This window comes from Colobus angolensis, unplaced genomic scaffold (assembly GCF_000951035.1).
Source record: "Colobus angolensis palliatus isolate OR3802 unplaced genomic scaffold, Cang.pa_1.0 Scaffold794, whole genome shotgun sequence".
Taxonomy (NCBI): Eukaryota; Metazoa; Chordata; class Mammalia; order Primates; family Cercopithecidae; genus Colobus; species Colobus angolensis.
Genome location: NW_012121754.1, coordinates 306247 through 332085, shown reverse-complemented (window position 1 = coordinate 332085; position 25839 = coordinate 306247). Strand labels below are relative to the sequence as shown.

At 51.6% G+C, this 25839-nt stretch overlaps 2 protein-coding genes across 2 annotated transcripts in view; both read left to right on the top strand.

Annotated features, from left to right (window-relative positions):
* HPS1 (Hermansky-Pudlak syndrome 1) overlaps positions 1–17343 on the top strand; it is a 31301-nt gene extending 13958 nt beyond the window's left edge. The window contains exons 7-20 of the mRNA XM_011928750.1: positions 1937–2097; positions 2567–2666; positions 3340–3438; positions 3587–3656; positions 5889–5938; positions 7162–7329; positions 7427–7606; positions 8829–8890; positions 9796–9930; positions 10015–10080; positions 11179–11323; positions 13495–13608; positions 15306–15388; positions 15837–17343. Of these exons, the coding sequence (XP_011784140.1) occupies positions 1937–2097; positions 2567–2666; positions 3340–3438; positions 3587–3656; positions 5889–5938; positions 7162–7329; positions 7427–7606; positions 8829–8890; positions 9796–9930; positions 10015–10080; positions 11179–11323; positions 13495–13608; positions 15306–15388; positions 15837–15999 (1596 nt within the window). The 3' untranslated portion in view covers positions 16000–17343. The remainder of the gene's footprint in view (positions 1–1936; positions 2098–2566; positions 2667–3339; positions 3439–3586; positions 3657–5888; positions 5939–7161; positions 7330–7426; positions 7607–8828; positions 8891–9795; positions 9931–10014; positions 10081–11178; positions 11324–13494; positions 13609–15305; positions 15389–15836) is intronic.
* PYROXD2 (pyridine nucleotide-disulphide oxidoreductase domain 2) overlaps positions 17275–25839 on the top strand; it is a 33484-nt gene continuing 24919 nt past the window's right edge. The window contains exons 1-3 of the mRNA XM_011928751.1: positions 17275–18520; positions 22578–22597; positions 25528–25621. Coding sequence (XP_011784141.1) covers positions 18118–18520; positions 22578–22597; positions 25528–25621 — 517 coding nt within the window. The 5' untranslated portion in view covers positions 17275–18117. The remainder of the gene's footprint in view (positions 18521–22577; positions 22598–25527; positions 25622–25839) is intronic.

Here is a 25839-nt window from a genome sequence, read left to right as displayed (position 1 = left end):
TGCCCAGGGTAGAGTGCAGTGGAGCGATCTTGGCTCACTGTGACCTCTGCCTCCCAGGTTCAAGCGATTCTCCTGCCTCAGCCTCCTGAGTAGCTGGGATTACAGGCATATGCCACCACACCTGGCTAATTTTTGTGTTTTTAGTAGAGATGGGGTTTCACTATGTTGGTCAGGCTGGTCTGGAACTCCTGACCCCATGATCTGCCCACTTAGGCCTCCCAAAGTGCTGAGATTACAGGTGTGAGCCACCATGCCCGGCCCTAGAACTTGCATTTCTAAAAAATTCCCAGGTGCTGTTTGTTTATTGTGCTGGTCCAGGAACCACACTTTGAAAACCACTGCTAAAGCAGGAAAGGTACCAGTCAAACAAATGTGAACTCACAACTAAAGAAAATCAGATATAGAAGAAAATAAGCCACCATGAGTGAGAGTCAGGAAAATCAATTACCAGCAGATTTATATCCCAAGGCACTTGATACATTGAAACTATTAAGTATAGAATATGAAATAACTATGAAATGTTTAAAGATATGAAATGTAGAATCACAAAATAAGATAAGAAGAAACTCTAAATTGGCCAAGCAAATTTGAAAAAGAACCCATACAAATATTTTAGAAATGAAAACATAGTTGTTAAAATGAAAAACTCAAGATGTGTTAAATAGCAAATGAGACATAGCTAGAGGGAGAATTAAGGAGCTGGAAAATAGATCTGAAGGAATTCATTCTCACACCCCCACTCATTCACTCTTCCAATAAACATATAGTACCTATTATAGGCTAAGAGGTGTGCCAGGCCATGGGAATAAAGAGATGAATAAAGACACATTCACTGCCCTTGAGGGGAAATCAGCCATTTGTATACTAAAAGATATAATAAAGAATCCTGGGTGCCATATTAGGTTTTTCATCAAAAGCCATGGTGACACAAGAGATGGAATGGTTAACTCTTTCTGGGACATTAGGAAAGACTTCTTGTAGGAGGTGACCTAATGCCATTAGTGTAAAATCCAAACTCCTTCCCAAGCCTACCAGGCCCTGTGTGATCTATCACTGCCTATCTCACTCCAGCTTCATCTCATGCCTCTCTTGTCCACACTTACTGAGTGTTAGTCACATGAAACTTCTTTAAGTTTCAGGAAAACTCTGTATTTAGATCTGTCCAATATGATAGTCATTAGCTACATGTGGCTGTTGAACATTTGAAATACAGCTAGTGCAAATTGAGTTACGCTATGCATGTGAAATATATTCCAGATTTTGGTAACTTAGCACAAAAAAGAATGTAAAACATTCCATTAGTAAGGCTTTTATATCATATGGTGATAGTATTTTGGATATATTGAGTAAAATGAAATATATCATTAAAATTAATGTCAACTGTTTCTTTTTACTTTTTTAATGTGGTCACTGGAAAAATTTAAATTATGCATAGGGCCCACCTTTTATTTCTGTTGGACAGCACCATTCCAAATTCTCTCCCCTCCTCAGAGCCTCTGAATATGCCGTTTCCTTGACTTGCAATGTTCTCTCTCTCCCTCTTTCTCTGGTGGGCCATCCGGTTGTTTAGATATTAGTTTAAAGGTGACCTAATTCAGGGACATTTCTTTGGACACCCTACCCAAGGAGGTCGCTGCTATTTCTCTCTAGCCCAGTGCTGTGTATTTTGTACTTGGTGCTTATTTACAAATGGCACTTAACTTTATTTCCTTGTATATTGCCTTGCCTCATCCACTGGGGTCTAGTGACCAGATGGTAAGCCTCAGGAAGGCTGGGACCTGGTGGGTCTTAGTCACCCTGTTTCCAAGTATCTGGTGCAGAGTCCAAGCTCAGTGTGGACAGTGAATGTCCCAGTGAATGTCCCCACTAGCCCAGGGCCTGGAGTGGGGCAAGGTGGTTGGTGATACGGCTTTCTCTCCCTGCCTGCCCTGGCCAGGCCCTGGAGCGGCTGATTCATCCCCAGCTCTGTGAGCTGTGCATAGAGGCACTGGAGCGGCACGTCGTCCAGGCTGTCAACACCAGCCCAGAGCAGGGCGGCGAGGAGGCCCTGCATGCCTTCCTGCTTGTGCATTCCAAGCTGCTGGCATTCTACTCTAGGTGAGCTCAAGGTCCGGCGTGTGGTGGCTAAAGTCTCCCTGGCCTCCCCACTCCCCTTATTCCCTCTGCCTGAAAAGCACCACCTGCCCAGCCAAGAATCACCTCCTCCATGAAGCCTGAAACCTTCCCAGATTTGATTCTTCAACCCTTTTCAGCTCACTCATTTCTCTGTATCATTCCTTCCTGGAACACTGTCTTATAGTCTCAATCTAGAACTTCCGTTTGTGTTGTTCTTAGTCCCTGGTGCTTTCCCACTGCTAAATCATTTTCTTTTCTTTGTTCTATACAACCAAGTTTTACTTTAAAATTTGATGAGTTAATTAATTGTGTTTGTGCCTTGCCCGTCTCCAGAAAGGATTAAGTACATTGCTCCTTGAGGGCAGGGGCCAGGCTCCACACTCCTTTAACCTGCCTGCCCCGTCTCCTGCTGGGCACATGCTGATGGGTGGCTGTGCTCCTATGTCTGCAGCCACAGTGCCAGCTCCCTGCGCCCGGCCGACCTGCTCGTCCTCATCCTCCTGGTTCAGGACCTCTACCCCAGCGAGAGCACAGTGGAGGATGACACTCAGGTCTCAGGGCAGCTCTCTGGGCAGAGGGAGGCCTTGGGGAAGTGGTTCAGAAAACCTGCCTGGAGAGTGGTGGGTGAGCTCCCCCTGGGGACTCCATGTTGTCTAAGTCACAATTCTGGGTGTGTGGTTGGGCGTGACTTCTTTCCCACTGCTTTCAGATGTAAGGGGAATTCTGGAGTGCACATGGTCCAGTGGGTTCAAAGTGCAGATTTTTCAAGTCAGCCATGGTGTGAAACCCAGCTTCACCTCCTGGCTGTGTGAGCTGAGCTTGTACTTGCACCCCCAGAGCCTCAATGCCCTTATCTGTGCAATGGGAATAACAAAGCATCTACCTCTCAGGGGTGTTTGGAGGGACAAAAGGCCGGGTTCCAACAGAACCCGGCACCGCCTGGGGCATAGTGAATGCTCCGTGAGTGTTGGCCACCACCATCGCTGTTGACCTCATCACCAGGGGTAGTGGTGGGTTGGATACCAGTGTGTTGGAATTTCTGGAATTTCCACAGAATAGACCGCCTAGAATCAAATCCCTGCGAAGTCTGAGGACCGCACACCCAGGACTGCACCTGGAACGGGTGGAGGGGTGGGGGCTTCTCTGTGAAGCGCCGGGAGGCAGAAGGAGTGGAGGGAGCCAGGTCAGATAGGAGCTAACCAGCCTCTCCCCTGCCCTGCACAGCCTTCCCCACGGAGGGCCCGGAGCAGCCAGAACATCCCCGTGCAGCAGGTGTGGAGCCCTCACTCCACAGGCCCAACCAGGGGGAGCTCTGCAGAGACGGTGTGTGCTGTGCACTTCGTGGAGTCACGGGCAGGAGGGGATTGGCCTCTGCAGGCAACCAGGCCTTTCCTGCCCCTCCCGGGAGAGCAGGGACAGGGTTGAGCCAGCTGGGAGAGCCTCTCAACCTGAGCCACCTTCTCCATTCCAGGAGACGGACAGCTTCTCCCTCCCTGAGGAGTACTTCACACCAGCTCCTTCCCCTGGTGATCAGAGCTCAGGTGAGGCCTGGAGGGAAGCAGGAGGAAACAATAGCTAGCTGCCTGCGGCATTAGCAATCAGCAGCCCAGGACGTTTGTCTTAGGCTTCAGTGGACCCCATGCCTCCTAAGACATGAGTGCAGGTACCCGTGTTCCTAGAACACAGAGTGCTATCTGCGGCTCCCCATCTTCCCTGCCAGCTCCAGCCTGAACTCAAGGACTGTTAAGACCACTCCACTGATCCCTAATGCTATTGATGACAAGTTGATTATCATCGTTTAAAACTTTTGAACATGCATTCTCAGACTCATCTTTCTTTTTTGTAATTAAAAATTAAGTTAAATTAAGTAATAATCATCTCATTTCAATACATTCTAAAATATAAATATTCAGCCTCTGTAGTTTCTACTTTACCTGTTTCTCCAAAGTATGTGGGTAAACAATAAAAAAACTATAAATATTCAAAATGGGTCAGGTATGTTGACTCACGCCTGTAATGCCAGCACTTTGGGAGGCCAAGGCGGGTAGATCACTTGAGGTCAGGAGTTCAAGACCAGCCTGGCCCACGTGGCAAAACCCTGTGTTTACTAAAAATACAAAAATTAGCCAGGCATGGTGACAGGTGCCTGTAATCCCAGCTATTCAGGAGGCTGAGGCAGGAGAATCACTTGAACCCAGGAGGTAGAGGTTGCAGTGAGCTGAGATCATGCCACTGCACTCCAGCCTGGGTGACAGAGCAAGACTCTGTCTCAAAAAAAAAAAAAAAAAACTACAGATATTCAAAATGTTACAAAAAAGTAGACAACCTTGCTTAGAGAAGTAGATAAACCAAAATCCAGACTGTTGTGGTCACTATGAATGAGCATTACATTTATTTCTGAAGTTCTTAGGAAAAAAAAAAGGATCCTGTGGTCCATCCACATCATCCGATAGAAGAAAGAATTCCAGGGTTTCAGGAGGAGAAACCTGTTGGGGACTGGGATTTGAAAGGAATTTATTATGTGGCTTCTTTTAACCAGTGGCTCCCAACCCTGGTACATTGGAATCACCGGGCAGCTTCAGCCAGCCCAATTAAGTTACAGTCTGTGGGCCTGGGACCCAGGTGTGAATACTTCTAAGAAATTTTCCCAGGTGAGTCCAACGTGCCTCGGGTGCAAACCACTACTGTGCACAGATTTAGGTTACAGCATGCTTTGCCCCTTGGCTGCATATTGAACTCACCTTTGGATCTTTAACAATCATTCAAGCTGAGCCTATACCCAGAGATGCTGACTCAGTTGACCTGGGCGTCAGGATTTTGTAAAGGTCCCCAAATGATTGTCATGTGTAGCCACGGTTGACAACTACTGGGTTAGATGCTCTTAACTTTAGGTCCTTGGACTGGCTAGAAGCCCAGGACCCCCGAGACTCTATGCAAACTCGTCTATGCCTGTGCAGTTCCTGGGGTGAGGGTTCCTAGCTATCTTCAGATTCCCTGAGCTCCCAATGAGCCTGAGACCTGTTGAGAAGCAGTGCTTCTGGGTAATCTCCGAAGTTCCTCTTACCACTCCCTTCGTCATTCATTACCGTCCTCCTCCCAGTCCCTCTCTCTCTCAACAGTGGTTTTTTATGCCTCAGAACTGTAAAAAATAATGTTGTTCCACCATGCACAGAACTCACAACTTACAAATGGCTTGGGTTGCACTCATCCATTTGTAAATCAGGTGTTTAAGACTAGGAACGCACTTCCCCCAGAGGAACATGATTATAAATGAGGGTTGTTTGCAATGAAATATAAGAGGTAACAGTATTATTACAGACATAATATTTCAGATATGTGGTGAGTTCAGTAGGTTTTTGTGCGCTATATTCGGAAGGAAATCCACCTCAATTCCCAGCACACAGTAGGTGCTCAGTAAGAGCTTGCTGGTTGAATAATGAGTGCGCAAAGGTGCACTGTGTGTGCTGACTCCTGAGGGGCGGGTTGAGGTCTGAAGGAATACAGGGGACAGAACAAGGAGGGGATTAGGGAGCAAGGGAAGGTCAGCTTCTCTGCCAGGCCCAGGCCGCCTCAGCCCTGGTACTGCAGAGTTCACCTTGTGCCTGCCAACTTAGGATGAAGGGGTGCTGCCAGCCACATTACCACCCCTGCGTGGAGCTGGCAGCCAAGGGCGGAGGTTGTGGGGGACTCCTGGACCCCCTACCCCGTGCTGTTGAGCCATTGCTGACATCTCATGATACTTACATCGTTATGTTATTACCTGTGGCCTGCAGGTAGCACCATCTGGCTGGAGGGGGGCACCCCACCTATGGAAGCCCTTCAGGTGAGTTTCTCCTGTGTCTGCCTGATGATGGAGCTGATCTGAGATGCTGCAGTAAGTGTTGGGGGCTCTGAGGGTTCCGCCTCCAGGGTCACTCTACCCATGGGAGCCCTCCTCCGGCCCACCCCAGGCCTGGTCAGTACAGGTGCCTGTCCTGGTGCCAGAGCTCAGCGCAGAGGCAGGGTCTGGGGACAGGCTGTGAGGGGTGGTGAACTTGCCCCTCCCCTCCCCCAGGTGCTGTCCCTCAGCTCTATTGTTCTTGGGAGTGAAAGTCCAATCGAATTTTTGATTTTTTTTTTTAAGTGAGCGTGTATATTTATTGTAGAAAGATTGAGAAATACAAAAGTAAACTATAAAAAAAGGGAATGAAAATTACTGTGAATTCTGTCCTCAAAATGAGATTAACATCTTTGGGTATTTCTTTCTAGTCGTTTTTTCCTGTGACTTTACACACACACACACACACACACACACACACACACACTACATATGTACACATGTGTATTTTTAAAATCAGATTTGGATGCTAACATGCTTCATTATACTTTTTTATTTAGAATTCTTCCATTTCCTAAGCAGTCTCACAGTGTGGTTTGTAATGATTGTCTGGGAGTCCATCACATGCATATGTTATTTATCTAACAAATGCCCAGGACAATCGCATCATTGTGTCCAGTGTTTGCTGTTATATATAATACTGAAGAGGAATTTTTGTGGCATCTCTCGTGATTTCCTTAATTCTATAATTTTTAGAACTAAAGGCTTTCTTACTCAGATCCCTCTGTAAGGCTGGAGCCTTGCTCATTTGGTCACTTTATGCCTCAGTTTCCCCAATTTGAGTGGCTGTTGGGATATTCTGAGGGTGATTGAAATGATACAATGTTGAACGTTAGTACCTCCGTCTGTTGAAAATGTGCACTCCCCATCCACGAGTGTGTTTCCCTGCCTTCTCGGTCCTCTCTGTGCCACCACCCAGCCCCTCTGCCCCTGCCCACTGCCCTGCTTGTCATCCAGGCCGGAATCTGGGCAGAAAGGTCCAGAAGCAGCTGAGAGGGGCAACAGCGGAACTGGAGCTGCGAGGACAGGTTCAGCAGAGTGCAGGGATTTAAAAACCGAAGTTTCTTAGAGCTAAAAATGTTTATTTCTTATGGTTCACAGATAGGGCAGCAATGGGTGGGTCCGACTTAGGGATCTCACCTCTCACTTCAACTCTTCTTCCTCTGTAGATAGCGGAGGACACCCTCCAAACGCTGGTTCCCCACTGCCCTGCGCCTTCCAGCCCTAGAAGGATCTTCCTGGATGCCAACGTGAAGGAAAGCTACTGCCCTCTAGTGCCCCACACCATGTACTGCCTGCCCCTGTGGCCGGGCATCAACCTGGTGCTCCTGACCAGGGTAGGAGAGCCCCTCACCCTGCCCTGGTGACGCTTGGGGCTGACACGGCTTCCCCAGGGGCAGCCCTGTTCACTCTCCTCTCGGCCCTTTCTCTCAGAGCCCCAGCGCGCCCCTGGCCCTGGTCCTGTCCCAGCTGATGGATGGCTTTGCCATGCTGGAGAAGAAGCTAAAGGAAGGGCCGGAGGCCGGGGCCTCCCTGCGCTCCCAGCCCCTTGTGGGAGACCTGCGCCAGAGGATGGACAAGTTTGTCAAGAATCGAGGGGCACAGGAGATTCAGGTGAGACCCAAGTTCCAGTCCTCCCCACCTGAGGAAGGGGCAGGGCTGGCAGCAGGGTCCATCGGGTCCACCGCAGCTGAGGGGCCAGCAGGCCTGGGTTCCTGTCCAGGCTGCACCTCCACCAGGCCTACGATCCTTGTTTTCCCTATTATGAAATGATAACGAAAACGTAGCTCTTTTTAGGTTTTCAGAATCTTTTTATGTGTGTTTGGCAGAACATGAATTATAATTCCCCTTTTTTAGGTGTGGAAACTAAGGCTTAGATAAGTTTTAGCTTGGCCAAGATTATGCAGCTCATGAGCAGTGGAGCCAGAGCCTGGATGCAGTGAGCAAGTGCAGGCCAGGGATCCGCCCGGCACGGGCTTCCTCCTGCAGCGGGGCCAGGCACCTGGGCTCACAGGGCAACACGGGGACGTGCAAGTCATGGCCCCACCCTACCCGTAGCAAGCTTAGGGCCCAGGTGGGGAGCTGAGACCAGGAGACACGCGAGAATGTGCAGGCAGTAGAAAGAGGCCATCACCCCGTGCTCTGACAAAGCCCAGATCAGGGCCTGGACAGCAGTGAGGTGGGTGGGGGTTGACACTGGATTTAAGCAGTGGCAGTGCCTGGGTGTTTGAGGAGCTGGGACCCATTGTGGCTGGAGTGCCTGTCAGTCTGAAGGCTGCAGGATTGGCTGGAGGAGGCAGAGCAAGCAGCTGATGCCCCAGACCCAGGTTCCTCTTCACGGAGGCAGAGGTAGTGCCACATCCCGCAGTGCCTCAGGGCATCCTAAGGAGCCCTTTCACTAGAACACCAAGTTCTTCTGCTTTATAGAGATCCTGTGAGGCCGCCCCATGCATGGCTACCCCATGCCCAACCCATGCCCTCCCAGCTCCTGCAACAGCACCTCCTCTGCACACCCCAGCCCCTGCCCTATGTGTGCCCCCCGACCCCAAGGGGCTGGCCTGGTCACTGTGAGGGTGCTACTGTACGTGCCTGCGCCCATCAGACAGTGAGCCCCTGGAAACTGCCCTTTAAATAAATGCTGCTAAGTGACTAGAACATGGCACACTGAAGTCTGCAGGGGGCTGGTGGGGCCTGCCAGGGTAGCCTGCATTGGCCAGATGGGCAGATTTGTCTGGGGGCCCTGTGCCCTCTCAGAGCCTGATCTGGGAAGGACTTTGGCCTGGACCTCACTGGAAACATGGTGGGGCTGCAAACCTGCCACCTGTCTTCCTTACAGAGCACCTGGCTGGAGTTTAAGGCCAAGGCTTTCTCCAAAAGTGAGCCTGGATCCTCCTCCGAGTAAGTGGTGGGCCTCAGGACAAGGGGTGGGTCATGTGCCCAGGCAGACTGTTCCCTGGGAGACCGCATCTCCTCCACCACTGCACATCGTTTATCATCAAAATAATTTCAAGAAAGGAGATTTCTTCCCACATATGTGGCACACCATGTAGAGAAGCTGGGAAGCTCCTTCCTATTGCCTGATCAGCTGTGGCTGCTCCCTTAGGTCTTTCCGTCTGTCTGTCCCAGGAGCAGGAGCAGGGTGGTCCACCTAGGAATGAGGGGCTCCCTAGGTCGGTCCGTCCTGGGTGCAGGAGTGGGGTGGTCCACACGGGGCAAGGGGCTCCCCTAGGTCTGTCTGTCCTCGGTGCAGGAACAGGGAGGTCCACATGGAGTGAGGGGCTCCCTAGGTCTGTCTGTCCGTCCTGGGTGCAGGAGACAGTTGGTCCACATGGAGAGAGGGGTCCTCCTAGGTCTGTCCTGGGTACAGGGGTGGGGTGGTCCACATGGGGTGAGGGGCTCCCCTGGGTCTGTCTGTCTGTCCTGCAGGTATGGGGTGGTCCACACAGGGGCAAGAGGTTCTCCAGGTCTGTCCTGGGTGTAGGAGTGTGGTGGTCCACACGGGGCGAGGGGTTTTTCTAGGTCTGTGTCTGTCCTGGGTACAGGAGTGGGGTGGTCCACACAGGGGCGAGGGGCTCCCCTAGGTCTGTCTGTCCTGGGTGCAGGAAAAGGGAGGTCCACATGGGGCGAGGGGCTCTCCTAGGTCTGTCTGTCTGTCTCTCCTGGGTACAAGAGCGGGTTGATCTACACGGGGCGAGGGCGTCCCCAGGTCTCTCTGTCCTGGGTGCAGGAACGAGGTGGTCCACACGGGGCGAGGGGCCCCCCTAGGTCCCTTCTGCTGTGATGCTCTCCTCTCTCATGCCCAGGCTGCTCCAGGCATGTGGGAAGCTGAAGCGGCAGCTCTGTGCCATCTACCGGCTGAACTTCCTGACCACAGCCCCCAACAGGGGAGGCCCACACCTGCCTCAGCACCTGCAGGACCAAGTGCAGAGGCTCATGCGGTAAGTGCGGTGCGGCCCCCTGGATGGCAAGGGCAGGGTCTGGGGCCCGTACTTCCTCCATGCAGCCTGAGCTTCCCCCGGCAGGGAGAAGCTGATGGACTGGAAGGACTTCTTGCTGGTGAAGAGCAGGAGGAACATCACCATGGTGTCATATCCTGACGCCGGGGCCCCAGCCAGCCCAAGAAGCCTCTCGGGTCTTCTGCCTCCACACCTGCTCCCTAGAAGGACTGTGGGCCCCAGGGAAGGGGAATATATTTTCCACCCCTCAGCCGCTCACCACCTCTCTGAAGGAAAACAATAGGACATAGTGACCCGTGTGCCTTGTCTATAGGAACATTCCAAGCTGAAATGACAGGAATTCCTCCTGTCCCAAAGTTAATTCACAAAAGCCATAAAGACTCTTTATGTCAGTGTTGCCAGCTGGCAAAATGGTAATAGGTATTCCACAAGGGGTGGAGACGGGGTGGGTTCCTGTGCTCTAGTTGGGTTGAAAGGGCCATGTCCTTCTTAGATCATCACAGTGGACAGTGGCATGTAAAAGCTCCGAGAAGGCCTACAGTAAATGTTTATCCCTGTTTCAAAAACCATTCCTAAGACTATTTGACCCTTTTATTATGGAACACTAATTTCATTGAATACTGATTTTCCATGGAACTTGATGTAAAACAGCTTTTCCCACATCATCTCTGAAGTGTCCAGCCCTCAGTCTCCTGAGGCAGGTCTGCAGTGGGCAGGTGAAAGGATGCCAGAGGGCCCCTTAAGCCACCAGCTGCTGCCCTTCCATGGATATCTCTTCCCCTTCCAAATGGGAGCCTTCCAAACGCTCATGATGAAGTGTAAGGGTTTAGCAAGGTCACAGTGAGGTGCATAGGTTGGGCGGTCAGCTAGGCTCACTCGTGAACCAAGTGGCTGTGCTCACATTCCAGCCTCACGTGTGTCTGACTTATAATTCATCCCTCATGAAAACGATGAACTGAGCAAACCATGTTCCTGTAGGGCCAGAACTGCCCATGTCAACTGTGCAAGCGTTGAGGATCTTACAGCTTTTCAAGGCCTGGGGAGCTGGGAGGTAGTGGGGATCTGAGGAAGCAAGGATACCGGGGGCTTGGCTGAAATGGAAGCTGCTGGAGAGAAGCAGTCCTGGCCCTCCTGCCACCATGACTGGGCACAGCTAGAAGTCCAGGGCGAGGACAGAGGCAGGTCGTCCCTAGCTCCTGGCTTGGTAAGCACCTTAACTCAGACCTTCACCTACCTAGAAGACTTCCCAGGCTTGGTGCACTTCATCTACGTGGACCGCACAACCGGGCAGATGGTGGCACCTTCCCTCAACTGCAGTGAAAAGACCTCATCGGAGTTGGGCAAGGGGCCGCTGGCTGCCTTTGTCAAAACCAAGGTAACCATTCGGGCCCAGGGTGGGGATGGATGGGCCTTAGCCAATACTGGGCAGTCCCTGCTGGTGTGATCCACATACCTGGGGCTAGCAGAGTGCGCTGGGCAGCAGGCCAGAAGAGGCGATGGCCAATGCCGACATAAATAAATGCTCGACAAGTGTTTGTTGAATGAGCTAGAATGGAGAGAACGGCAAGGTACGTCAGTTGGGCATCAGAACTTAAAACAAGGTGATTTCTGTTAGGGAAGCATTCCCTGGAAATTCTTTTATTCTCCTTATTTAACGGACTGGTTTTCATGGCAAAGTTGTATTTTTGGTAGGGGGAGGACCCCTGCCGCTGTCCAAAAAAACTGTACGTGTGTGTGTGTGTGTGTGTGTGTGTGTTCTTTCTTTTTTGGGGGGGGAGTGGGGGGCAAGTGAAGTGTATTCTAATGTTTAAAACAAGATGGGAGGATGGGAAGTTGGGTGGCAGAGGCATGTGTTGGAAGCCCAGCCCCATCTCCCACCAGTTATGTGGTTTTGGGCAGTACTTAGCCAAGTGTCAGTTTCCTCATCCGTAGAAGGAAAAAATAGTGCTATTTATGTCACAGAGTTATGAAGATTACATGAGAGGATACGTGTCAAATATTTAGCATAGCACGTGGTACAAAATGCAGATACAGTTCATTCAGTACTTACTGGCAGCATCGTCACCACCATCTTCATCCTTGCCCCTCATTCTGGAGACAGTCGGGGTTATCTTGGTACATTTTTCTTTTTGGTTTTCTGTGCAGTTTGTTGTAATTGAGATCACTCTGTATGTGCAACTTTGTTACCATGTTTTCACTTCACATTATATCAGATGCATTTCCTCATGCCATTAATTCTTTATAGATATGATTTTTAGCAGCTCCATAATAGTCCATCATGTGAATGTAACATAATTTATTGAACCATTTCCCTGATGTTTAGACATACAGATTATTTCTAGGCTTTTGCTGTTATAAATAATTCTGCAGTATACACCTTACATACATCTGTGTCCCCATCTCTGATTATGTCCCCAATATGGATTCCTAGAAATGGAATTACTAAGTCAGATGGGAGGAATGTTTTTAAGGTTATTAATGGATGTTGTCAAATTACTTTCCTGAAAAGTATAATCAATCCATGGCAGATTTAATTAATAATTGCACAGTGATGCAGTTTGGAGCAGATCGCCTGTCCCTCCCGCTAAGGGTAGAGGAGCGGGCTCCTCGAGTCTCTTCCCAGCCCTGAGAGGTGGGAGAGAGCCCACTGTCCCTCCTGCCTTCCCTGGGGCACTTCACTGGCAGCATTGGTGACGGTCCCTGCGTCAGACAGGAGGACATTCCCAGGGGAGCTAAGGCATGTGGTTTCTCAGGCCCTGTGTTTCCATCTGACGCCTTGGTGAGCTCTGATTTGGACTTCACTCCTGGCTCGGGACATCCTACAGGGTCACTCACCTGGACCATCATCAGTTCCCAGCCTGAAGGGCACTAGGATGGATTCAGGAGACCACACCTTGTTCTCCTGTGTTAATTAATGATGTCCCTGGCTGTTTTCTGGCCTGAATGATCATTTCACTAATTTATTTATTTTAATATTATTATTTTTTGAGACAGGGTCTCACTTTGTCACCCAGGCTAGAGTGCAGTGGCACAAACACAGCTCACTGCAGCCTCAGTCTCCTGGGCTCAAGCGATCCTCTCGCCTCAGCCCCCCAAGTAGCTGGGACTACAGGTGTATGCTACCACACCCGGCTAATTGTTTTGTGTTTTTTGTAGAGAGGAGGTGTTGCTATGTTACCTAGGATGGTCTTGGACTCCTGAGCTCAAGCAGTCCACCTACCTCAGCCTCCAAAGTGCTAGGATTATAGGCATAAGCCACCACACCAGCCCAGTTCACTAATGTATGGCTTATGTGTATAGTAAAGTTACACAAAGCTTTTTTACATATATTTTGCCCCCACACTAACTGGAGGGTAGTCCATCCATCCAATAATGATTTATTCTTGAGCCTTCTGCTCTGGGCCAAGGCAGTGCCCAGGTACTAGGAGAGGCCCCTGGCACTCACGGAGTTTCTCGTCTGCGCACTTTCCTTCCTTCGGAGGTGAGAGCTGCCCGGGCAGACCAACGCTGAGAGAGTGGTGATCCTCACTCTCCTCTTTTCCCCAGGTCTGGTCTCTGATCCAGCTGGCGCGCAGGTACCTGCAGAAGGGCTACACCACACTGCTGTTCCAGGAGGGGGATTTCTACTGCTCCTACTTCCTGTGGTTCGAGAATGACATGGTAGGTGAGGCCGAGTCCCTGGGCCAGGACAGTCCGCATACACTTCCTGCCCTGTAACTCTTGGATTCGTTTCTTCTGAATTGTTGTCTGTCTGTCTCATCTTCTCTTCTTGTTGCTGGTAAGCCCAGCAGGTTGGGACCCAGAGCTCAGAGGTCACATTTTCACGTGGGCATTTAACTGCTTTGTGACCTCTCTGCCTAGCTGTCTGGCAGACTCTTGCCATTGTCCACGTGGCATGCAGGCACACATGTGAGCAGATAGGCACACGCCCCACTGTGGGAAACGCGACTCAGATCATACACTTTGTCACTAGTGCTTCCATGTCGCCAGCATCACATGCCAAGCATGGCACACGGTCATCCCTGTGGCATAGGCCCCTGAACTCAAGAGCATAGGCCCTGCTTGAAGCAGTGAGCCAGGCCACCCAAGGAGACGCTGGTGGTGTGGCTCGGGGCCCTGGCCTCCTGGCCCTACACTGCTTCCTCTGGGCCTCACTGTTACTGCAGAGTAGGCTCCGGTGAGGGGAACTTACTGTCTGTGGCCACCTGCCCCTCTCCTCCTGTCTCTCCCTCCTCTCTGTCTCTTCCCTTTCTTTGCTTTCCTCCTGTTTCTCTTTTATTTGCATCTCGTTTGTCACCATAAATGGTTGTTCCAGCTCTCAGGAGCGTTCCTCCTCCCTCGCAGCCCTTGGTCTCTGGGTCCCTGAACTACTGTGCCTTCCCCTGCACCCGCCCTGCACTCTCTTTCCTCACTGAGGGTGACAGCCATCCCTTTCCATAGGGCAGGGTGGTTACTGGGGCCCTCCGCCGCTGTTCTCTTAGTCATCCCTCACAGCCTTGTGCAGTGGCTGGGGCAGGGATCCCTGACCCCATTGTACGGATGGAGACACGACGATCTAGAGCTCAGATGCCATGGCCAGGGCCACCGAGGTTGTTAAGTGAGGAAGCCGGAGCCCAAGCTCTGCTCCCCCAGCCTGCAGGCTCCCAGCTTTCGTCTGTGCCACTGGAAGTGCCCAGAACTTGTGTGCAACAGAAGTGCTAGAAAATTCCTGTGACCTTTACCTTCACTTCTAGGGAAGGACAGGAGTTTGTGTGCTTGGGTGGCCCCGTGGGGTGATACAGTGAGGCAGAGCTGTGCGCTGGAGAGGCCAGGTTTGAATGTCAGCCACGCAGCCCAGCTGGTGCCACAGGGGCAGCCCTGCACGCTGCGGAGTCCACTCCCCCTGCATGGCAGGCCACGGTGGCCCACACAAGCATCAGCTAATCGCCGTGTTCGTGCCTGGCACACAGGGCACGTCCAGCAGATCTTAATTCCCTTCCCACCTTATCCCACCCTGGGAATTCCCAGTTCTTTCAAAGCAGAGGCTTAGGCCTTTTGTGAATGCTCTGCTCTTCGAGATCCTGTATGACAGCCCTGCAGGTTGTCCTCCTGAGGGTGTGTCTGTCGCCCGTGCAGGTCCAGGTATTGATGGGAATGAGAGCTACCCTGCCGGCACTTGGAACTTTGTATACTTTGTCTCTAATGTTCATAAGGCGACTGTTGTTATTCTGACTTCAAAGATGAAAAACCAAGGTCCGGGTATTTTCCCAAGCACCCAGCACACAAGGCAGAGCCAAGCCAGGCTGCGAGCCTGGTGCGTCTGACTCAGGCCCGTGTGCTCCCCCGACACCCACTGCCTCCCTGTCCTCCCTCCTCAGGGGTACAAACTCCAGATGATCGAGGTGCCCGTCCTCTCCGATGACTCGGTGCCTATTGGCATGCTGGGAGGAGACTACTACAGGTGACGGCGCGTCGGGAGCCGCTGGGGGCGGACGGCCCCGTGTGGGTGATAAGTACTCGCCTCTGCCGGGAGCGGCTTCTGCTTCAGCAGTGCCCTACCCCGGACCCAGAAATCCACGCTGGGAACACCTTCCCAGCTGGGCCTGTGTGCAGTGAGGGAGGATGGGTGTGGAAGGCACTTCTGTGTTCCTACCACCTTCCTGCTGGCATGGTCTTGGCAGCACGGGAAATGTCTGCGCCCGGCCCAGAACATCCCCACTGCTGCCTCGTAGCCAGGATGGCACTGTTAGGTCAGTGAGGAACAGGAGCAGGTGTCAAGGCCCACGTGCAGGGGCCTAGTGAGATGACCGAGGACATGGGCATTTGCTCGCAAGGGCCCAGAGAGGCCTCTGGCACTGGAGCAGGGCAACAGCCTCGCTCCTGAATCCCGTCCTCCCTTTCCTCCCCAGGAAGCTCCTGCGCTACTACAGCAAGAACCGCCCGGCTGAGGCTGTCAGGTGCTACGAGCTGCTGGCCCTGCACCTGTCTGTCATCCCCACTGACCTGCTGGTGCAGCAGGCCGGCCAGCTGGCCCGGCGCCTCTGGGAGGCCTCCCGTATCCCCCTGCTCTAGGCCAAAGTGGCTGCAGTCTGCCTTTGCACCCCGTCCTCCAGCTGCTCTTGCTTGCCACTGTTCCCCATGGCAAGAGCCTGCTGTCTTCAGTGGCCATCCTGAGGATGGGGCAGAGTGCCCAGGGTGGCCCCAGGGTTTCTAAAACCCCACCTAGACCACCCTCCATGTGGGGTACTGTGCAAGGCCCCAGATCCTTCTCTCCTCCCAGGGGCCCAGTTTCTCTTCGTAAAACAAAAGTGGCAGCAGCTCCTCTTCTAGAGCTGCCTCTGCCTTTATCCTGGGAGATGGGGAGGAAGCCCCATGTCTGCTGTTCCCTGAGCGGAGGAAGCCCACCCGGCAAGCTCTCTCCTACCCCAGGTAAAAGGTGCTCCTTTGCCTGGGTTTGAATTCAAGCCCTGCCACTTCCTCTCTGCATCTCCTGGAAAGTTTCTTCTATTCCCCACATTTAAAGCGATGGCACCTCCGCCCTAGGGTAGCGTGAGGATTACCCAATGCGGTAGGTGCTCAATAAATATTGGTCATTGTTATCACTGAAGCTCAACACGCTTGTGCTTCTAGACCCTTCTGTTGTGCCGATAAGCCCTTGCTAAGTCCCAGCCCCTTCACGCTCAGCTGGCATCTGCCCTGGGGCTGGGGTTCTCAAGCCCCTGGCCCTGGCCCAGAGATACGGATTCGCTTGGCGGCCGTGGAGCCCAGGCTTTGATGTCTTTCAAAGCTTCCGTGGTGCGCCCTGGATTAAGAACCACCACCCAAAGAGTACAGCCCCTCTCTTCCAACCGAGAAGTTCCTGTCCCAGAATGGACCCAAGGACAAGAGATCCTGAGAGCCCTGGGACTGGGAGCATCTGCTCCTCTGAGGCCAGGAGGCTGGTGCTGGGCCAGAGAGGGCGGCGTGGCAGAAATCAGCGTCTATCGCAGCACAGGAACAGATGGCCCTGTGCTGTGCATGCGGGAGCCGCGCCTTCTGTGTCTTCAGTCTTGAGCCAAAATTCGCACAGACTGGTCTCTCCCTTGCAGGGGACAGCTTTGGGGAGGCGTTGGGGGAGCTCGAACCCACACGTTGGTCTAAACCCGGAGAAGGAGGCAGTGAGGAAGTGTCCCCTCAGGTGACTGGATCTGTGTTCCTCCTTATCATCATCTGATGGAATGGCAATGAAAAGCATGGATTGTGGAAAATACAGAAAAGCATAAAGGAAAAAACTCCAATCCTCTGAGCCCACCAGTGTTCAGGACACCTGCTTTTGTCACCTACTATTTCCCTTTAGTTTTTAGCAGTGGCTAGATGTGATATGTCTACTTTAACCAGTCCACTTGATCTTTCTATATAATAAATAACACAGGGGTGGACATCCTGAATCAGATCTTAGCAGAGATGCTCACATGCAGGGTAACTGTCCATGGTGTGTGGAGGGGTCCTCGGAACCCCCTCTTAGGATCATCTCCACATACTCTCCCAGTTCTGAGATTCGTTACCAATAGTAGGATTCCTTCACACTGCCATGTCAGAGCAGCGCAGGAACTCTCCGCTCCGCTCCGAGGGGCTTTCTCCTCCTAGGGAACACTGCCAAGTAATGGGCAGAGAACAAAGGGGCTCCTCATTCAAGGCAGGCCTAAGGGAGGGTCAGAAAGAACTTTAGCTGGAGGTATTTACAGATGTGACCTCTAATCCTTGGGGATTCTTGGAAAATGGGCAAAGTGCCAAAAGAAGAGAACCCAGAGAATTACAGACAGTGAACTTGCCCCTAAGCCTTCATTGAGGGGTGTGTTTGAGCATTTAGGAGAGGACTCCAGTGCTTCTCAGTGACAAACACAGCTGCCTTTGCGGTGTCTGAAGGCCCTGGTCGTGGTGACACTAGATGGCTGCCCTGGGCGCCTCCTGTGGGTGTAGAGGCATCACCACTGCACTGGCAGACTCAGCATGGAGTCAGAGCCGAGTCTGACACGAGCACTTGCCATCCCAGGCATTTCAGTTCTGACTGAGAAGGGAGCCACACATGGGAGGAGAGGGCCCTTTGGAGCTCCTCTCTGCCTCCACCACTCCCTAACCCTGCAGCCTCAGTGCCCTCATCTGTAAAATGGGGAGTTTTGCCTACAGAGTTCAGCACAGTACCAGCCTGACATGGGAACCCCAGTGGATTATCAGTTTTGTCATTATTCCCCTGCATCCTGGAGGCGACACCGCCTGGTTAATAGGCAACCCCTCCCGATGGCCCAGCACAGCTGCACAGCAGCAGGAGGCTGGCCTGTGGCCAAGAATGCACGGTGGAGGAGGGCTGGAGGGGGACTGCAGCTCCTCCTCTTCCTGCTTCCTCCCTGCTCCACCCCCTGCCTAGGGCAGCACAAAAGCAAATTTCTAGCTAACTCCCTGCCTAGCAAGGCCCAGCCTGGGGCAGAAATGCCTGCAAGTGGCCGAGGTCTCTGCAGGGCTGTGGCTGCCTCTCCCTTCCCAGCTTGGAGACGAGCTCACACAGAAGCCGGGGGAGGTCTGAAGCCTGAGTATGATGCGGTGGTGATAGGAGCAGGTAAAGTGGTAAAGCAGGCTGGGCCAGAGCTGAGGGGCGGGAAGGCAGCCCTGCTCAGAGCTTGGTGGGGAGGGGGAGGCTTTGCCAAGCCCCTCTGCTCTCTCCTCGGGCATAACCCGCCAGAAGTTTATACACTAGCAGGGGCTGCAACGGAAAGCCCTTCCATCTGGCAGGCGGGCACCTGGGATTCCGGTGCTGGCTCTGCTATGTGGCCTGGGGCAAATGCTTGCCTTCTCTGGGCTTGGATCTTCCATGGAGAATGACAAAGGAAGACTAGGTGAGCTCAGGGGTTTCCCTCTATCTCCTGCAAAATGACCTGGTTTCCACCACATTCTCAGCCTGTGGTTTGTAAGGGTTGGAACTAGCTCTGGGTCAACAGACAAGTGAAATCCAGCACCCACCCCCCACCTCCCCCACAGTGCCGTGAGTTCTGGTCACCACTACCTTACCACTGAGGCCACCCATCCTCACAAGAAACTGCAGTCATTTCATAAAGGCCCGTTAGGATAAAACAGAACTGAGTCCCGGAGTTCCTACTGCGTGTCTGCAGAGGGCAATGGCCCCCATTGCCTTGCAGCTCTGGGACATTTGTGAATCTGCAGTGATCCTGCCATGCTTTGCCAACCCCTGGGCTCAAGAGTATCAAAGTCTACTGGGTGCTAGGGGAAGAGGCAGGCCCAGGACCAGGTGGTTCTTCCTTAGTGCCTTCCATTCACACTTGCAGAGGGCCCCAAATGCATGATTGCCAGCTAGGTCTTACAGAGATAATGACAGGGACCGAAAGCAGACGGCACGCATTATGCAGCTTTGAAGGCATGTCTTCATTTTCCTATGTACTAGAGCAGTTGCGAGCTGGTAGATACTCAACAGTCACCTCTCCAGGGAAAAATGTGTGATGTGTGTGTGTGTGTGTGTGTGTATACACATACATATATACACACACACATGTATATACACACGTATATATGTATACATATATGTGTATACATACATATATAGACACACACATGCTTATTGTAAATATTGAAATAAAAGATACACTGCACACAATTTTACAAATAAAAATACAATACTCTCAATGTAAATGCAGTCTAGCCAAGTGATTCTTACCAAAGGCTTTCTTTGATTTTTGCCAAACTCAGTAGCCAACCTATAGTTGCAACTGACAAATGAGGGTAGCTCCGAAGAGAATGGTGCTCCATATTTTCTGTAAAGAGTAGGACGATCGTGAAACAGCAAAGATTTATATCCCAGCCTTACTCCTTATTTTTTTAATTTATTTTTATTTAATTAATTAATTTTTTTTTTTTTTTTGAGACAGTCTCGCTCTGTCACCCAGGCTGGAGTGCAGTGACACAATCTCAGCTGACTGCAACCTCTGCCTCCTGGGTTCAAGTGATTCTCCTGCCTCAGCCTCCTGAGTAGCTGGGATTACAGGCACCCGCCACCACGCCTAGCTAATTTTTGTATTTTCAGTGGAGTCCGGGTTTCGCCATGTTGGCCAGGCTGGTCTCGAACTCCTGACCTTGTGATCCACCCGCCTCAGCCTCCCAAAGTGCTGGGATTGCAGGCGTGAGCCACCGCTCTCCCGGTCTCCTTCTTTAAATGACAGGAATGATGTTACTCAAATAAGATAATTTTTTTAATACTAGAATTTCCTTCAATTTTTATGCTATTCACACTGTAACAGCTAATGCTGTTAGGTTTAATTTGCATTATTAGCATTTTCCCATTGCTTTCTTAAGCCTGACCACAGAACAATAAATTCAGCCCTGCTGTGTAATATTTGCTGATCACGGTGGTGGAAATACTCCCACCATGGCCTTTTTTGTCACCAAGATGAGGTTGCTGAATATGATTTGGGAGTGATACCCAGTGGTACATCATTGTATAGCATGTCCACCATGCAGATATGTACCCAAAGGCCAATGACGGCAAAGGCATGGGGAACAGACAAATGTAGTAAAACAAATAGAAGGTAGTGTGTTTTGAGTATTTATTACCTTTGTTTTTAATATAATGTATTTAATTGTAAGCTTATATAATTTAGTTTATAACAATGGCTATTTGACATCCGGCTCACAAACTCCCTGGGCTGGTGGGAGACATCTCCAGCACCTCGCTTAGCCTCAGAGAAGCCCCCTGCCTTCTTCCGTGCTCTGCCACAGCTCACCCTGCTGTCTCCTACTGGGGAAGGTTGACTCTAGGTCACCGGCTGCCTTGGTGACTTGCCTACAAGTGCGAGTGAGTCTCAGTGTGTGAGCTTTTCCTTGACATGATTTCTTTAGTTGCTAAACATACCATAAAGCCTGGTTTAAAGGCATCTTGGGCCTGAGTGAGGAACAGAGTGGCATATTCTGAGACAAGGGTTACCTCTGAGTCCCTGAAGGCACACTGGCACCTGGCCACCACCTTGAAGATGACTCTGATTTAGTCATTTGACTAAATGTGCCTGAGAGTGACTGAGGAGCTTGTTAAAATGGAGATTCCTGGCCCCGTACCTGGTGATGAGCATTCTGAGGGCGGGAGGTGACTCCCGGAGGTCAGCACATCCACCCAACCAACCCTGCCTGATGCAGGCAGCTGCAGAGCCCACGCCCAGAGCAGCTTCTCAAGGGCCCAGGCGCCTGCTGTGGGGCCCCTGAGGCAGGTCTGGGGATTAGCAGAGCCTGCAGCTGAAGTCCTCTTCAAGGAAACAGAGGTGTCACCAGAAGCCAAGGAGGGCTCAGCCAGGACCTAGGGGTGGCCACTGGGAGGGGGTCTTGTGCTTTGGATCCTTTACCTTACTCATTTGAGGTCTGCTGTGATTGAACTGGACCCAGTTGCCTGGAAAACTGAGTTTTCCAAGACTGACCATCAGCACCAATTAAAAGACAAATAGCTCCCATTTATCTCATCCTTGCCGCACTGCAGGGTCCCTGGCACCCTCTGTTCCCCACATGAAGAAGCTCAAGGCTCAGGGCAGCTGATAACTCTCTGAGGTCACGCCCTGGCAAACAGCAGAGGCTGGGCTGAGCCCAGGACTGTCTGCCTTTAGTTTGTTGCATGTCTTTGAGACAGGTTCCATCTGCTCATGAGTCCCAACTGGCAGATTGTTTAAACTTTCTTATGAACATTTTCAAAAGCCCATACAAATAAAGAGTATGTCAAGCAGCACGTTTTAAGATGAACTATAACCAACTAGCTTCTCACATGCTTCTCATGTGGTCAGAGTTCATTTTAGCTCATGAAACTCTTGGTTCTGTGAAACACCTGCTGAATAGACTCCTGGGAGGGGGGTCTGGGAGTCGACATTTACACAGCCTCGCAGGTGATTCTGAGCTTATCAGAGCTGGAGAGGCACTTGTTGCCCAGGGGCTTGGTGTGGAACATGAGATGCCAAGGCCAAATTCAGGCCTCTCAGCCCAAGGCACCCTGAAGCACAGCCAGTCACTCCAGCACATGTTGAAGCTATACATGCTTGCTTCATGTTGAACTGTTCACATTTTATTTTTGGAACACCGGGGATTGGCAAAAACAAACCCATGTGAATGAAGCCTCCTAGGGCACCATTGTGCCAATTGTGAACCACACGTGGGCAAAACAAGCCACGCTTGACAGCAGCTACCCTCATGACCAGCACTCCCCTGGATGCTGATGCTGCCATGTGAGATGGGACGTTGGCGCACCAGCATTCAGCCACCCATTGCTTCTCCTGCTTGCCAAATCAACCGTGCTGCTCCCTCAGATACCATCACCTGCACCTCCCAAGCAATGGAAGCCCTGGCAATGCTCTCATGAGCCCCTCGCTCCAGCAGAGCCCCTGACCAAGCCAGGGGAGCAGGACTTTTCCAGCCAGGGCAAGAACCAGGGTTTTCTGACTCCTTGAAGATCTGGTGATTCATGGAGTTGAGCTAGCTGCTGTTCCAATATCTGAGTGCAGGAAGGGGAGGGGAGGGTCACCAAGGATCTTCATGGCATGGGGACAGGGAGCGGTGAGCACATTCCTCAAGGACTGTCTGTCTGCCCGCCTGCTGACCAGTGATGCTTTCCTTCCCTCTCCCCTGTCTTGTTGCAGGACACAACGGACTGGTGGCTGTGAGTACCTCCCCAATTGATCCCACTTCACTGGCCCCTGGGCGTGTGGCTCTCAGCAGCCTGGGAAGGAGTGTGAAGAAGCAGGTGGGATAAGGGCCTCGAGAGAGAAGGAAAAGGCAGCCTAGTCAACACTCTCTGCTCTCCCGCGCTGACCGGGGGCTGGGTCGAATGCACATCTGCAGCCAGCTGAGGACATCACAGGCTCCTTTCCTCCCCTTCCCCTAATGGGGAAAGGTGGTTTCCCCATGGCCTGTGAGGGAGTCAGGGAGCTTCCAGAAACAAGCTGACAAGGCAGGGAAGCATGTAACCAACATAGCATGGGAGCAGGTGGGAAGCAGGGGATTGGGCACCCAGGGCAGGGTGGGCGCCCTTGACTCCAGATCATAGGCAGCCCTTGTGTCTAGAGCCCTGTGCTCCCAGCCAGGTCCAGGCCACATACCACCTTGGAGTACCTAGCCGCTATGTGGCCAAAGTGTGCCCTGGATACATTGAGCTCAGCCTAGCAGAAGGGCCAGCGCCCCGTCCCCAGCACAACTGACTTCAAGATCCCAAGCTGAGCTGGGTGGCCCAGAGCTATCCTCAGCCTATGCTTCTGTAACCTGAGTCTAGATACCTCCAAGAGGCCACAGAACATATTCAAGGCCACAAAACAAACATGGAACATCTTCTTGAAGCAGCGGCAGCTCTAGAATATCAATATGGGGGGAACTGTGGATGTGCTAATGGACTGATGTTAAACCTTAATACTTTGCCTGATGTCTAAGTTTTACCTGAACATTTTATGTTGGGGCATTTTGTAACTCAATGGATCAGTAATTTAAAACATTTATTTTATTTTATTTTTATTTTTTTTGAGATGGAGTTTTGCTTTGTCGCCCAGGCTGGAGTGCAATGGCACGATCTTGGCTCACTGCAACCTCCACCTCCCGGGTTCAAGCAATTCTCCTGCCTCAGCCTCCTGAGTAGCTGGGATTTCAGGCGCTCACCACTAAACCCGGTTAATTTTTGTATTTTTAGTAGAGATGGGGTTTCACCATGTTGGCCAGGCTGATCTCGAACTCCTGACCTCAGGTGGCCTGCCCACCTCAGCCTCTGAAACTGCTGAGATTACAGGCATGAACCACCACGCCCGGCCTAATTTTATATTAATATAGGCCTGATTTTATATTAATATAAACAAAGATTCATCTCCCAGCTCTGCCACTTTGTGAAGGTTATGGTGAGTCACTTAGCCTCTCCAAGTCACTGTAAAATGGAACAATGGCACCCCCCCTCACAGAGCTGCTGTGAAGGTAATGGATCATTTGCTGCTAGGACCTGTCACATGCAAGTGGTGGCTGTTATTATTGGAAGTTTCCAGGCCAAGGAAGGCTGACATCCATCCCCTTCACCCAAAGCCCACCAGGAACACACTTGTAGTTAGTCTAGTTGGGTTTCTTGCTCTTTGCAGCGAGAGGACTCACATCAGGGGAACCTCGGGTTGCCTCAGTAGGAAGGTGTTAGAAAGAACCTAGTACAGGATTTGAGCTTTGGTTGATTCGAGGGAAGGCCTAAGTAAATAGGGATTGCCATAGATTAGATACTCTCAGGAAGGAGGGACAGCCCTACAACTGGGCAGCTCAAGAAATCTGATCTGTAGGGAGGAGAGAGATGTGTGCGGAGAGCAGTAATTGATAAAGAAGTAGCAGTCACTCATTTCAGCCAAGAGGGGTGTTGGATATTTTCTCGATGGCACTGAGACATTGCTTTTGTTTGTGCTTGCCTCATTTTATCATAGTCTTATAGAAACCTTGTTTGGGGTTTTCCATCTGTGAGATTGTTCCTGTGTAATAGGAGATGCAGCTTACCTTGCGTGCCAGGCCTCAGCCACTGAGTGACGGCTGCTGTTTCTTTCTCAGTAGGATATGTTAGGAGGATAGACGCTGGTTTCACACTGTCTCATTTCAATTCCCAAGACCTCTGCTCTTCAGCTCTGTGAGCCTGAGGCAAGCTGTTAACCTTATTGAGCCTCAGTTTTCTCATCTGTGAAATGGGAGAACCATAGTACCTGCCTCGTGGCTGGTAGGAAAAATTAAATAAGACAATATACTCACTGTTTCTGGCACATAATAGTTGCCAAGTAAGCTTTTTTGAAAAGTCTGACTTTTGCATGGCACCATTCCTGTGGTCACAGGGCCAGCATTTTAGATCGGTAGATTCATGACCAGTTTGGTTCAACAGATATTTATTGATTTTTCCACTAAGTGCTAGAAAAAATTTAATAGAAATCCTTGCATCATTTGTTCTCCCAAAATAAAGCTCTGCTATGAACAGCTTCATTTACTGAGCACATTCTCTGTGCCAGGGACCACTTAAAACCCTGTCTAGGGACCAGCTCAGTTCATCTTCACAGCAGCCTTATGAAGTGGGTAAAGCCAGGACTATTTTCATCAGCCCCATTTTTGCAGGTGAACAAACAGGCCAGGCAGATCAGGTACTGAGGCTGCAGCAGCAGAGAGAGAATGAGGGGCCGAACCTGGGCAGAAGAGTCAGCATTCACAAGTTTCACCTCACTGTGCTGCATTTGTAGGAGGAATGAGGCTTGTTCCCTGCCTGAAGGAGAGGAACATCCCAGGGCAGGGTGGCAGGAAGCAGCGTGAGACCCTGAGGCACCAGGCCTCTAAGGCGGGAAGCCCGCCTTCAGTTGGGAAGTGGAGGGGTGGGAGCAGGCCTGTCAGATCTTAGAGGACATCTAGGAAAGGCAAGAGTGGAAGGGGAAGCACAGGGAAGGGCATTCCCAGAGGTGGGAACAGCATGAGCAGGGTGGGGAGGCCATGGGGTGTGGGGCATACTGGCCTATAGTGAGGACCTTAGTATGAGGGTCAGCCCGAAGGAGCCCTGACATTTCAGAGGGATAAAGGGAGGGCCCTGTGTGCTGCCCCATTTCCCAGGCAGCGTACCTGCAGAGACTGGGGGTGAACACCGCGGTCTTCGAGAGGCGCCATGTGATCGGGGGTGCAGCTGTCACTGAGGAGATCGTCCCAGGTGAGCTCTGATGTGGCATGGGGGAGTGGAGGGCAGTGACCCGGGGACAGTCTTCATCCTCTTCATCCCCGCTGACCCCCGGTGACGGTCCTCATCCCCGCTGACTCCCCGTGACGGTCCTCATCCCCGCTGACCCCCCGTGACGGTCCTCATCCCCGCTAACCCCCCCCCGTGATGGTCATCATCCCCGCTGACCCCCGGTGACGGTCCTCATCCCC